This window comes from Oenanthe melanoleuca, chromosome 11, assembly GCF_029582105.1.
Source record: "Oenanthe melanoleuca isolate GR-GAL-2019-014 chromosome 11, OMel1.0, whole genome shotgun sequence".
Lineage (NCBI taxonomy): Eukaryota > Metazoa > Chordata > Aves > Passeriformes > Muscicapidae > Oenanthe > Oenanthe melanoleuca.
The window spans coordinates 19858644-19872611 of NC_079345.1; the positions used below are offsets into that span (position 1 = coordinate 19858644).

At 40.9% G+C, this 13968-nt stretch overlaps 1 protein-coding gene across 2 annotated transcripts in view; it reads left to right on the top strand.

The window, feature by feature from the left end:
* The window catches only part of CDH11 (cadherin 11), an 81729-nt gene extending 70701 nt beyond the window's left edge, over positions 1-11028 (top strand). For both annotated transcript variants that reach the window (XM_056500781.1, XM_056500782.1), the window contains exons 11-13: positions 502-619; positions 6481-6732; positions 8067-11028. In XM_056500781.1, the coding sequence (XP_056356756.1) occupies positions 502-619; positions 6481-6732; positions 8067-8563 (867 nt within the window). In that variant the 3' untranslated portion in view covers positions 8564-11028. The remainder of the gene's footprint in view (positions 1-501; positions 620-6480; positions 6733-8066) is intronic.
* Positions 11029-13968: the final 2940 nt, after the last annotated feature.

Sequence of the window (13968 nt, forward strand, 5' to 3'; positions counted from 1 at the left end):
CCAGTTATGAGACTGGTTTAAATATTATGGAACTACTCAGTGTCTTATGGGAAGAATCCCAGTGTGGTGCTTGTAGAATTTAGCCAACAGATTTATTCCTGGCAATCTGTGAGGAAGAGGAGTTAGGATCACAGAGAAATACAGCTCTGCACATGATCTGTGCCTTTGCAGTCAGCATAGCAGTTTAAAAAGGACTTTCTCAGCTGCTGAGTTTTCTGCAGAATTGTATTTAATCTATTGTGTTACCATTAACACATATTTGTGTATAAGAATGTTAAAGGTGTGTGCTTTTACAGCTGTAACTCTGGGGTGATTAATGCAATAGTAATTAGAGATTGCCTGTTGCAGTTTGGAGTCAGCTCTGTGTTTGTAATTGCATATATTTGTATTTGAGAGGAGTTCTGCTATTTCACAGTTCTTATTCAAGGGCTGTCTCAGAATGCTGTATGTGATGTACCCAGAGAAGGAGCTGTTTGTTTACAGAGTGCTTTTCTTTTACAGCAATTTATTACAATTAGTGCTGATGACAAGGATGACTCGGCCAATGGACCAAGATTTATCTTCAGTTTACCACCTGAAATTATTCATAATCCAAATTTTACACTCAGAGACAACAGAGGTTTGTGTGAAGATTCCCACTTTATCAGAATCCAAAGAAATGACAAAGTAGAACTAATGGCCAATGTAATGTCATGCAACAGCCTTGTCATTAACCTTAGCAGAGTGTCTTTCTCTGAGATTCAGGAGAGGAAGGCAAAAGCATACAGCTGAGATGCAAGGATGTTCTTGGGAAAGTGGGATGTTTGTTAACTCACTTGAATTTTCTTGAATGCATATTTTAAATTACATAATAATACCCGACAGGAAGAATCCACTGCCATTTTATCTCCCAGGAAGGGGATAAAACCACTGCCAAACTCTCAGTAAATGGAATTGGCAGATCTCCTTGATTTAGAGAAACCTAAAATTAGCTGAGACAGCATAAATTATTAGGCTGCTTGTATTTGTTCACCACTGTGCCTGCCAACTTTTGTAAATTATGGATCACAAGAGACATGGGCTAGATTTCCAGTGGAATCAAATCACTGCCCGATGCAGGAAATGAAATGGGGATTTGTGCTGTGGAACATACCTGGATTGGCTGCCTCAGGATCTGGATATCCTGATCCCTTTGCAGTTTGATATTCACAAAATAAAGCAGAGCTTTGCATTCAGATTGATGGCTAGATGTAAGAAATTTGAAAGCAAAACCCTCAGGCCTGGGTGAGTGTCAAAATTCAATTGATCACAGCATAATAACATCAGTGACATGAATTTGCCAGGAGCTGAGTGAGCTGGGGGAGGTGGGTAAACTGAAAAAAAACCACAGGTTTGGCCATTATACATATTTATTCCATTTATTTCATTATATTCTGATTCAATGTTCATTTTTTATTTCCCTTCTCTGATTCAATGTTCATTTTTTATTTCCCTTCTCAGGGAAAAAACTGTTTTAGCTTCTAAGGAATTGGTTTTGATTAGCAAGCTTGAATATTTGAAGGAAACTTGACTGTTTTCTGAAAAGTAAAACTCGGTTGAACTGGTTTAAATAATGAATCCAAGAGTGCCAGAAGTACAAAAGGCAACACAATCCAGATACATGATTTCAGTAAAAACTGTTCTGTTGAGGCACACTTTATATTGCTCTCCACATCTGAAGGGAGGGTAATTATCATCAGAGCTCCCAAACAAAATCTCTGTTATTCCTGACTGATCAAAGTAATGCTGTTGCTTAGTGCTTGACACTTGTACATGCATAAGCAATTCATAAAGGAGCCAGTGCAGGGCATATATTTATTTTCTTTAAAGTAGTAAAACACAAGTTTTGAAAAATTCATGGGTGTATTTTTAGAGAGGAGTAAATAAGCATGTATTCTTTGCTTGAGACCTGGAGGCTAGATTTGGCTATAAAATACATTTTATGGTCACCACATCAAACTGAAAATAGATTAGATTTTATAATCTAGCAGAGGAAGCATAGGTCAGAGTGGAGATACTCTGATGGATTTTATGGTTCCTGACTCCAGTCAATCCCACTCATCCTTCATTTCCATATGCAGCCAGTTCATTACTGGCAAAATTAACCCAGATAAAAATGCATTCTAGTCGAAATTATGATGTCTGTTTCTACCTGACAATACTGCAAAAGGTTATTTCAAGAAGACAGTATTAAGGGATTGAATCTTCCCATATAAGTTTGTTTTTGGGTAGTTAATAGTCTGAGGGAATTCATCCATTTCCATCCTTTCTTTCCCTCATTTTGTTCAATCCACAGTGCAATGATGTTGTTAATTTGCATATTTCTTGTGGGTTATTAAAGTCAATTATTCTAGAGCAAAGTAAAAAGTTAAATTTCAGTGTACTCTCATATAAAACTTAGGGAGAGTGTTCTACCATTTTCAAGTCAAATAATGTCTGTGGTCATTCAAAGTTGTTTTTTTCAGTTGTAAATCTGAGTATTCTATAAGCCATGCCACAGCTTTCAGAGGGAATTGCTACTTTCAGAGAAAAATGGCTTTATTAACTGTGGAGAACAGTTAATGAAAACTCCAGTGTTTGGACCTATTACAGAACTTTAAAGTGAATACAGTCCCATAATTATCATTTAATAGAGTTTCTTTTTACCAGCTCCTGAAAGTAATCACATATTGCAGTAATCCAAAAAAGCATAATCATGTTCTACATCCTATTAATAGCCCACTGTGTTACCAAGTCTTCAGCTGAGCCCATCTCCCATAGAAAACATGAGATAATGGCTTAGCCCACGCTGGGATAAAACACAGAATTACTTTTGCACTGTTTCTTTATATTATAGCTCATAAACAAACTGCACTGTCTGCCCAGGCTCTGCTCAGTTCTGCTCCCACTGAAGTCAGGCCTTCAAAAGAGCAGCAGAGGCTCGTGGCACTTCACAGCAGAGAGGCAGATTTTGAGTAAATGGATTTCCTGCTTTTAACCCTGCTGGCTCCTGTGCTAAGATGTCCTTTCCTTGGGCTCCCTCAGCCCCTGGCATTGCTGGAAGGGCTGCAATCCCAAACTCAGAAGATAGAGCCTGAAATTAAACTTGTGAGCCCCCAAAAATCTGTGCCTGAAATCCGCTTTTTAAACTCGAACACGTACTTCACATTTTTTCAACAAGAAAATTTTGAAACACACAATCAAGTCACAGGATTTTGCCATCCACAGCTATTGCCACTCCTGGTAAGGATTTTAGACAGCTGGACCCCTGGAATTGTTCATTTTCTGGCTTAATCAGCACTCACACCTGATATAGGTGATAAAGTTCACACTGCAGTCAGCTCCTGTAGTCTAGAACCTCCTTACACAATCTATGTTTTAACAAGCCCACAAAACCTAAGATACATTTGCCTATGCACACAGGAAAAATTGGAAATCGTCAATAAGATCACCAGAGATAAAGACAAAATCAAAGGTCAGGTAGATCAGCATAAGGATCACAAAAAATAACGCAATATTAGCTTCTAATTGTGAAGATTTCACAGAAAGCACAGGGAATCTTCATTTGCAACACCTTTGGATATTGGATAGCCAAGGCAATAATAGCTGGAAAAATGTGAAATTTTGGGAATGGCCTTGAGATGACTGTTCTTTTCCTTCTTGTGTTAACCCCCATTGTGTTCATTAGGACTGACAGTCAAGTAGTTCCCTTATGTGTTAAGTAATAGTTTTAAGCTGGTATTGACATTTAACTTCTGTTGGCTTAAAAAATGCCATTTTACCAGGATTATAGTTCTACTCCTGGGCCTTGAAAATAATAAAAAAGCAAGGATGAGAATATTACTTAGGATTATATGTTATCTTTTATCTAGGTAAGAAAGGGTTTTTTTTTCCCCTCTTACAGATATTATGTTTCTTCTAAATGTGAGAAGTGAACATAAACAGTAAAAGGAAAAGTTTAAAAAATGGCCTTTTTGGCTTGATGTATTGTAGTCCTTTTTAAACTTTAGCCAGGCATGTTGTTTGTATTTTTCTTTTAAAAAATTAATATTAAACTAAAAATCACTTCCCATTAAAACATATAAATCAGCCATTGGATCAAAATCTACTTTGTTTAGATTAAGTGCCTGCACTAGACCAGGCCAGTCTGTACAATAGCTGAACAATTTGCCATCCTTTTCTTATTTCTAATTTGGAATACTATTTCAGCTGACAAAAGGCAAGAAAAATAAAATACATTTTAAAAAATGCATAGCCAAAGACTAAATATACTAATATATGGTATTATCATTCCTTACACAATGCTTTTGCAGCCTCGAGATAGCTGTAGCTCAGCCTCCTGTTAATGTTCATATTTTTTGCCACAAGAATAATCTGCCCTGTTGTGATTTTTCATTTAATGGAACAGATCTGGGTTCTCCCATTGAGGAAATGAATTATTAAGTGCATTTTAGAGGATTCTGTAGAATAGTTTTTTTCTGGATCAATATATTAGTTCAAGCTAGCTGATAGGTTAGTTGTATTCCTATTTGTACCAAATTGCTATGAGCCCATTAATTTAAAGTCCTAAGATAAGGCTCCTGTCACGCAGAGATTGATATTGCCAAGGTCCTGTAAAGAATTGTGCCCCAGAGTTTAGGTGCTGCAGGTGAACATTAAGGATTAGGAGGACTCTGAGGGAGGCAAAGGGCACCTCCTAGAGCCATGAGTAATAAACAATCAGATCTTTATCAGTGTCTTTGTCCTTAGCAAATGTGACATTGTGCAAAGGAGAAGTTAACAAGCTGCTTTCTACCCAGTTGTTCTTTTTGTGAGACTCAACATGAAAAAGCAACAGTTGAGTCATGCCCAGGTGGGCACTCAGGGCACCAGGGGTGTGGGCTGGCAGGACAGGTGAATATATGGGGGATGCATTCATTTGCAGCAACATGCAGCTCCTATCTAAAATACTCATCCTTTCTGGTGAAGTTCCTGGGAGAGTCAAGCAGTGCAAACATCCTCCTCATCCCACAGACTGACCAAATCTGGGGGCAGTTTCAGACCTTGTCCTACATCAGGGGCAGGCACTGCCTGCAAGGGTGGTTAATGCAAGGCAAGAATGCTTCTCTTTCTCTATATTCTCTCTATTTCTCTGTAATTTATTCACAGATTTCCATGGAAATCGCAGTGATTAGATCATTAGGAGAGGTTTTATGGTTTGCATTATTAAATTCTGGGATTTATGCTGACTCTTCAACAGGAAAATGATTAATCTGCAGAAGCCTGAGGCAGCAGTAAAGTGGGTACCTTCAGAGGTGAACAGCCCTCCCTCAGCAGATAAAAGAACTACTCTTTTTTCCCCGTTTTCTGTTATATAGATAAAAATAAAGAACATGGCAAGCCAGGAAAGGTTGTGTGGAATAAATCTTCAATATAAACTGGCTTTTGAAAGTCTGAAAACCAGGGATATGATTGCTTCACTTTATTTACTTTGGGATGTTTACAACAGCTGTAAATTTTGGTTCAGGCTGAGCTGAGAGAGAGAGGAGGGGCACAACAAGGGAGCCCTGTTGGTGTTCTCCTGGGAGTGGGAAGCACAGGCTGCCTCAGCCCAGGGTGTCATCTTACCCTGTCTTCTTTCGAGGCTTCAGACACAGGAAGTGTGCAGGACTGTCCAAAATGTCTTTGCTGAGGTGGCAGATCATTTTTGGTCCCCTGCACCATGGCAGGTCACCTCTTATGAGGGCAATGGCAACAGAGTTACAGAAATACTGCCAGGAGTTGGACTCATGGATCCCCAGGGGGCCCTTCCCACTCAGGACATTTTTGATTCTGTGATTCAAGTCTTCCTCACATCCATGTAATTCAAAATGTGCCCAGACATACTGTGCATGCATGATCAAGCTCTCTGAATTTGGAAGTTTGGGTGAAAACCAGATTCTGATAAAACACTGTTACCTTCAGCATCTTACTGAAACAAGAAGGCTCAAATTGATTCATACACAGCAAATACTGGCTCTTGTTTTGGTGGGAGTTTCATTATCAGAGCCCATTTGAGGACAGATCTCTCTCTACCATGCTTTTAGATATGACTCCAAGAACACATAAGGGAGATGTGGGTATTATCCCTCCACTGAAAGTTTTAATTCTGGAGAGACACTAAAACCAGCTCAGACAGCAATAAGGCGGTCCAGCCATTTGGGTAGTTGAAAAAATATTATAACTTACTAAGAAAGTTTCAGGTACTAAAGGTGCTATCAGACAGAGATTATCTGTGTTGCTTGTGTTAATTAAAGAATTAAAACTGAGTGTGGTGCTGTATGAATTAAATACAATTCTGTAATTGCTCTTGGGTCGTTAGAAAGGCGACACTCTCTACTGGTTTATTGTAGAAATAATGCTAAAGCCCCTGAAAATTGCAGTGAGATAATTTCCTTTTCAATACTGGCTAGGAGGACGACTCTGTGGAAGACTCACCGATGATTCTCTCTCTCCCTCAAACAGATAACACGGCGAGCGTGCTGGTCAGGCGGGAGGGGTTCAGCCGCCAGAAGCAGGACCTGTACCTGCTGCCCATCGTGATCAGCGACGGCGGCGTGCCCCCGCTGAGCAGCACCAACACGCTGAGCATCCGCGTGTGCGGCTGCGACGGCAGCGGCTCCCTGCTCTCCTGCAACGCCGAGGCCTACGTGCTCAACGCGGGGCTCAGCACCGGCGCGCTCGTCGCCATCCTGGCCTGCATCGTCATCCTCTTAGGTGAAAAATGGTCCTGCCTGGCTGCTCCCCTGGCCTTGATTTAAAAACGAATCCTGCCCTCAGCTCCAAGACGGAGAAATGAATCTTGGTTTTTTAGGTTTTATTTTTCTAGGGAGTGCTGATCTGCCAAGGCTGTGAGAGGCTTTGGGGTGAGCTCAGGGGGGCCTTGCAGGGCCTGAAGGAGCTGCAGGAAAGATGGAGAGAGACAATTGGCAAGGGCTGGAGGGACAGGACATGGGGGAATGGCTGCCAGTGCCAGAGGGCAGGGCTGGGTGGGATATTGGGAATTAGGAATTGTTCCCTGGCAGGGTGGGCAGGGCTGGCACAGGGTGCCCAGAGCAGCTGTGGCTGCCCCTGGATCCCTGGCAGTGCCCAAGGCCAGGCTGGACACTGGGGCTGGAGCAGCTGGGACAGTGGGAGGTGTCCCTGTCATGGCAGGGGATGAGAAAAGATAAGCTTTATAATCTCTTCCATCCTAAACCATTCTGGGCTTCTGTGATATCTACAATAGCAGACACCAGTGAATTTGTGTAGATGTGCTTGGAGAATGTCCTTCTGTGGCCTAATGCCAGCTAATCACGGACACTGCTTAAAGGAGGTCATGACATACAAGTCTAAGTTTTGTGATCTTCCCTGGATGGCAAGTTTCTTATTGAGGTCAGCCAGAATTAATGGCCCCTGCCAGCTATCTCTCTCAAACCCATCTTGTGTTGAAGACAGATGAGTGGCTTCTCATCTCAGTGGAAGACCTGCTTTTAAGAAAGTGCTGCAAAGTGTTTCCTGATGGTTTGAAAAAAATTTATACTATATTTTCTAATTTCCCTGTAGTATTTTATAGTGTTTCTTTTCTAATATACTTTATTTTATAGAAATTTGAAGTGAGAACACAGAAACAAATACGTGTTTGGAGGTGTTGCTTAAAAAAAATCCATTTTCATGGAAATGACACTTGGGATTAGAGTTAAGCTTTGGGCATACGGGAGAAGATAAAGACTCATCTTTGTTTTGTTGCAGACATTCATGTGCTTGGGCTGCTCAAAGGCAGTGCCACAGTGTTCTGCAGCACTGGGGGCCCCACAAACACTTCCCTTGAATTAGTGTTGCAGTAATGAGCAATTAGCAAGAGCAGTGGCATGCAGCCCAGACAGAAAGCCTCAGATCAGTGTGTTCAGTTCTGTGTACAAACACTGCTGCTTTTACCTAGCAAGGAGCACTGAAAATGCAGAAGTTTGCAACAATCCAGCAGAAGAGGCAAGGGCTTGGGCATGCAGTAATTACTTAGAAGGGGGCTGCTGTTCAACAGTGCAGTCTAACCCGTGTCTTGTTTTCCCCAGTCATTGTGGTGCTGTTTGTCACCCTGAAGAGGCAGAAGAAAGAGCCCCTGATCGTGTTTGAGGAGGAGGACGTGCGGGAGAACATCATCACGTACGACGACGAGGGCGGGGGCGAGGAGGACACGGAGGCGTTTGACATCGCCACGCTGCAGAACCCCGACGGCATCAACGGCTTCATGCCCCGCAAGGACATCAAGCCCGAGTACCAGTACCTGCCCAGGCCGGGGCTACGGCCCGCGCCCAACAGCGTGGACGTGGATGATTTCATCAACACCAGGATACAGGAGGCTGACAACGACCCCACGGCCCCTCCCTATGACTCCATCCAGATCTATGGCTACGAGGGCAGGGGCTCTGTGGCTGGGTCCCTCAGCTCCTTGGAGTCAGCCACAACAGATTCTGACTTGGACTACGACTATCTACAAAATTGGGGACCTCGATTTAAGAAACTTGCAGACTTGTATGGCTCCAAAGACACTTTCGATGATGATTCTTAACAATAAAGTTTAAGATTTGGCCTTAAGAACTGTGTCTGAAGTTCTGAAGAATCCAGAGGAAATGTAAGCAGGTATTTTTTTAAAAATCAAGAAAAATCTCATTTAAACATTTAAGTTTGACAGAGAGGATTCCTTTGATAAAAAAGGACGTGAAAGTGGTAAATACTGTGAAGTACCTTTTCCTACAAAAGGCAAATCTGGAAGTTGGCTGCCAGCTTCACTAAAGGAAAAAACCCACTTAAGAAATGCGAAATATTTAAATGAAGGAAAATGCTAAAAGCGAACCTACAGATAAGGGAAATCTTTTATGTGTTACGAACATCTAAATATTTTATGTCAAAGAAGCTTCCACAAATTAGAAAAGATAACAGTTCTGAGCTGTAATTTCGCCTTAAACTATGGACACTCTATACGGTAGTGCATTTTTAAACTTGAAATATATAATATTCAGCCAGCTTAAACCCATATGATGTATGTACAGTACAATGTACAATTATTATGTCTCTTGAGCATCAAACTTGTTACTGCTGATTCTTGTAAATCTTTTTGCTTATTCTTTCATCTTGAACTAATACGTGCCAGATATAAAAACTCTGTCTTGTTGCGGTGGGAGGCGCCCGATTTCTATGTCATTTTTAATGTATCTATTTGTACAATTTTAAAATTCTTATTTTAGTATACATACAAATATCAGTATTCTGACATGTAAGAAATGTTACAGCATCACACTTATATTTTATGAACATTGTACTGTTGCTTTAATATGTGCTTCAATATAAGAAGCAGACTTTGAAATAAACTGATTCTTTTTTAATTCTTGTTCTGGTTATTAAGCATATAAGGAAAAACATAGTGTTTCTAATGTCCCATTTATAGTTCTGACTAATTTACTACAATTGTGACCTTTTAATAGCCTTATTTATTATGTGTTTGTAGTTGGTTTGTTGCCTTGTTAAGTGATTATTTAAAAACCAAGTAAATTTTACAAATGCTTTTTAGATTGAAACAAATGTAATGTCTGGTGAACATTTTGTACCCTATCTACAGCTTGTGGCTGCTCCCAGAACACAGTAAGAATCATCATATAGTCCTACTGTGTCTCCTGGATTAAATTAAGTGTAATACTTTTCAATATTTCCCTCGTAATATACATTTATCTTGTATCTTAGAGATTCCCGAGGTTTCAGGAGTGACTTTGTGAGTGGACGGGAGTAATCTGTACTTACACTTTACTCCAGCCTGGTGAGTTTCCGTATCTGGGCTGAGCTTCTGCGGGTTCTAGAGACTGAAATCTGACCCAGTTTAGCTCTGACTTCCCTAAGGACTGTTCTACCTGACAATTACCTTACCTGAGTAGTAATTAAGATTCCAGCACTTAACTCCTATTTTTCTTTTTTTCTTCTTCTTTTTTTTTCCCTCTGATTTCCAGTAGAATAGCATCGTCTGCGGATAGGGAGACATTTTCATTTGTGACAGCAGAAATACAGAGTGCTTTCAGAGTTGTTCTTTGTAATGCATGTTTTTACTCCAAAAAGGGATCTATACTTTTTTATAATTTTTTTTTTTTTTATAATATTAGTTCAGGAGGAGCAAGGGATTGGGATATATTCTTCACATCAACATTTTCTGCATCTATGTACAGCTGTACCTCTGCTGAATTTAATATAGTTGCCTGTTTAGGGTCAGAGATCAGCAGCTGCAATATGGGAAGAGGCAATAAATAGAATTATCTACATTTTCCTACATTAGTTTTACAGACCCTGTCCTTCATTTGCAGTCAGGTACCAAACTGCCTGGCCTGAGAGGAAATCTGATTTGTTGGCGTGTTGCTTTTCTGAAGACTCCCCATATATGTAGTTAGATTAAAATTTAATTCCTTAAAATGATGACTGATATTTCAGCTCTATATCCATAACATATTCACTTCTCCCATTATATCCCTATGTTTCATAAGGCAGAGTTTGCTAAACCAGCAGATTTGCTCTACAATGTTTATTGTAAAATTTCACTTTATTATAGGTGTATGCATTCTATATAATTCTATCGTTTATTATTAACTTGGTTCAAATTTATTTGGTTGTTGATTTTTCTCTGTTTATAATCCAAAGAATATTTTGCTAGATTTGCACATTTCTCCATTATAAATTTAAATAAACATTAAAAAAAAAAAAAAAGAAAAAGAAAATAAGTGAGTATCACTTCACAAATTAACAAATTGAAATAAAGTAAAAAAAAAAAAAGGTAATTTGTAGGACTCCATCCTCATTGATGCTATCTGAATTTATTTAACTTTTGAGCAAGTTTTAGAATTAATAACTGCATTTTCTACATTTTTATGTTTAATTTTTAAGAAGGACATTGTCAACTACATTTTTAAATAGTTTCAAATGCTTTGAGTTTTAGTCTCTATTGTTTGTAGCACTCTCGTAGATGCTTGGAAATAAATTTTCTTTCCCTGCTGGTTTTGTCCTTTTTCATTTGATTATTTTTCCCTTCCCAGTGAAGATTCAATTATGGTAGTGCTTTTTTAAGTTAGGCTTGCTAATGTCAGTCGAGGCCAGCCCTGAAATGCTGGGAATTATCCTCACTCCGGACCATCGGCAGCACTCGGATGAGCAGCGCATTCTGGCACCCAACAGGACATTGCTTTGCCTTGAGCTTCACTGTGGCACTCATGGGAGCCTGGGCTCTTTAATCTGAGCTTGGTAAAACCCAGCCCAGCACGGCAGCTCGGGGTTAGTCCTGGCACACCCGAGAAGGGCCATAGGTTACTGCAGCATTCCCAAAGATCCGAGCCACCTGGGAAGGGACTCACCCGCTGCAGTTGCTTTAGCGCAGCGGCTCTGCCTTCCCAAGGACAGAGCCTCACATCCCTGGAAGACAGCTGGAAGGTTAATCACAGCCTCAGTGGGTCTGGAGAAAACCCTGACCACAAGGAGGGTCGCCACAGCTGAGCCAGGTAAGGCGGGGGCGGTGGCAAGGGCAGGTGGTGCTTTGGCCAGTGTTCCCTCTAGCAAGTCCTGCCTGAGGATCGCTTGAGGAGCTACAATGCCCCTCCAAACTCCACCAGTGACAGACAGCCTGACCTTTCCAGAGGGACTTTTTGTGAGCCAAGTCCAACCCTAGCTCCAGCTGGCAGAACTGCTCAGCTCCTGGTCTAGCTGGGGAGGCTGAGCTGCCCTCCCTCCCGTGTCTCTGCCTTGGAACACCGTTCCTGCTCCTGGCAAGAAGCAATTAGGGAAGCAAGTGCAGGGCTGGTTGCTAAGGGAGCTCTCCCAACTTGCACTGATAGGGAAGGGGAGGGTTTGTTTGGGAATCCTCAGATTGCCTCTGCTGTGTTCCTGCCACAATGTCCAGGGGTACAAGCTTGCGAGCTCACCACCAGCATTTCTGTGATCTCGGGTGAGATCCTGACCCAGAGATTGCTATAACTCAGATGAGAGAAGCTTTTTAAAGAGCTTGCAGGTTCTGTTGGCTCATGTTGTTGACTGACTGGCAAAATAAAATGCTGAAGTTTACCACGTTGCTGCTAGCATAAGCTCAGAGAGAAAGAAAAGCGTAGGAATTGAAATAAGCCTCACAAAGGGACAACCTTAGGGATTCAAAAGTGTGAAAATTCTTCTATGTCTTCTCCATCTAGCTGCATTGTCAGAATTACTTTTGTAATGAAAGGGTCAGTAAGCAAAAATCCACACAGGATTTGTGTTTCCCTTTGGCCTTTGATCTAAATACTGAGCTACTGTAACACAAATTGAATAATTGTGGCATCAGAATCACATTCTGTATCAAGGGGGAAAAAGGAAAATAAGAAAAAAGAAAAAGAAAAAGAAAAAGAAAAAGAAAAAGAAAAAGAAAAAGAAAAAGAAAAAGAAAAAGAAAAAGAAAAAGAAAAAGAAAAAGAAAAAGAAAAAGAAAAAGAGAAAAAGAAAGAAAAATATGAGAGAGAAAAGCAAAAGCAACCCTTTGGGAAAAGGTCTGAGTGAGCTTTTCAGGGAGTGAGCTGCAGGTCTCTGGAGCTCTGCTATTGTTTTCACTCTTTTAGGCTGAGACTGGGGATCAACCATCTTGACCCAGTTCCATTCCCTGCGTGCAAGTGCACAAGTTTTCCATTATTTATTATCACTGATCTCTGTGTTTGATAAGAAAGGCTGCTCTTTTAAACCTGACTAAGCTGGACTGGCTACAACTACAAGTCCTAGAACAATTTTAGCCCACACCAACTCATGTATTCATAGTCATTTGAAAAGCTTTTTTCTTGTATTTTCTGCATAAAATCTTAGACCTTGCCTGCTCACCAACTCTAGATCTCTGTTAGTCCCTCCCTAATTAGCTGCAAATCCCAGGGCCACAGTGGTGTCCTGCCCTGTGCACAGAGGAGGGGCACAAGATGCAGTAGCCCTGCCAAGGGAACTTCATGTGTGTGCACACACAGGGGACTCTGCTGACCCCTCAGACTTCCTTCTGCTGGGGCACGTGCATGGCAGGGACAGCTCCTGATCCATGGGGGGTCTGCAGAGGGCATGGAGCATGTCATGTTTCCCTGTGGAAAGAAAACAGCCAACACAAAGAGGGAGAGACTTGCTTGGACTGTGAGTAACTCTGAGAACTCCTTCCAGGTCAAGCAAAGCTCTTTCTCAAGAGTCTGAACTCCAGACTTTCCAGTGAAGCCAGTTTGTGTTTCATAACTAAATATTATCTGGGGCAGGGAATTGAACCTGAGATTTTCCAAGTCCTTGTGAGTCTCTAACTGCCAAACTCAGAACCTGGTATTTTTTTCCTGCTTTTGTTTTCTGTACCTTATTAGTCCATTTGCAGTAGTCCATAACTGCATCAAGAACAGCAACAGCTGAAACACCAACCAGGCTTGTGGGTAAAGGATTCCATGGCTGTGGGAAAACTGCTCTGGAAAATTTATGGCTGGTGGTGATGGGGAAGCAATGTCTTCTACCCCACACTGCCAGGAGGATGAATAGCCATATCTCTTCTGCATTTCCTCTTCCTTTTGTGTTTGTAAAATAAGGACCAATACCTGACTGCTCACCTATCTAACCTAGGAGAAGGCTTTATCTTGAGTCCTCTTTGCTATGGCTTGTTCAAAGGAGTGCTCTTTTAAAATAAAAGAAAAGAAAAGCTTAAAAGTTTGGCCTTTAGCAACTTTAAAACTAGAAAGTGAAAAAAAAATCCCAAAAAACTTACCCTATATTTTTTTTAAGAAATTAAATTCAATTTTAGTTGGATTTTAGGGTATACCTTGCATTTTTGGTGGTTAGTGAAAGAATCTTGGACTTTATGACTGCTTTGGACTGAGGTTCCTGATTGCTTTCCCTTTTTGTTCTACTTCCAAACAAGGGAAAAACATGTTTATTTTAACTGAACAAATCCATATGCTGTTGTCCAGACCTAGC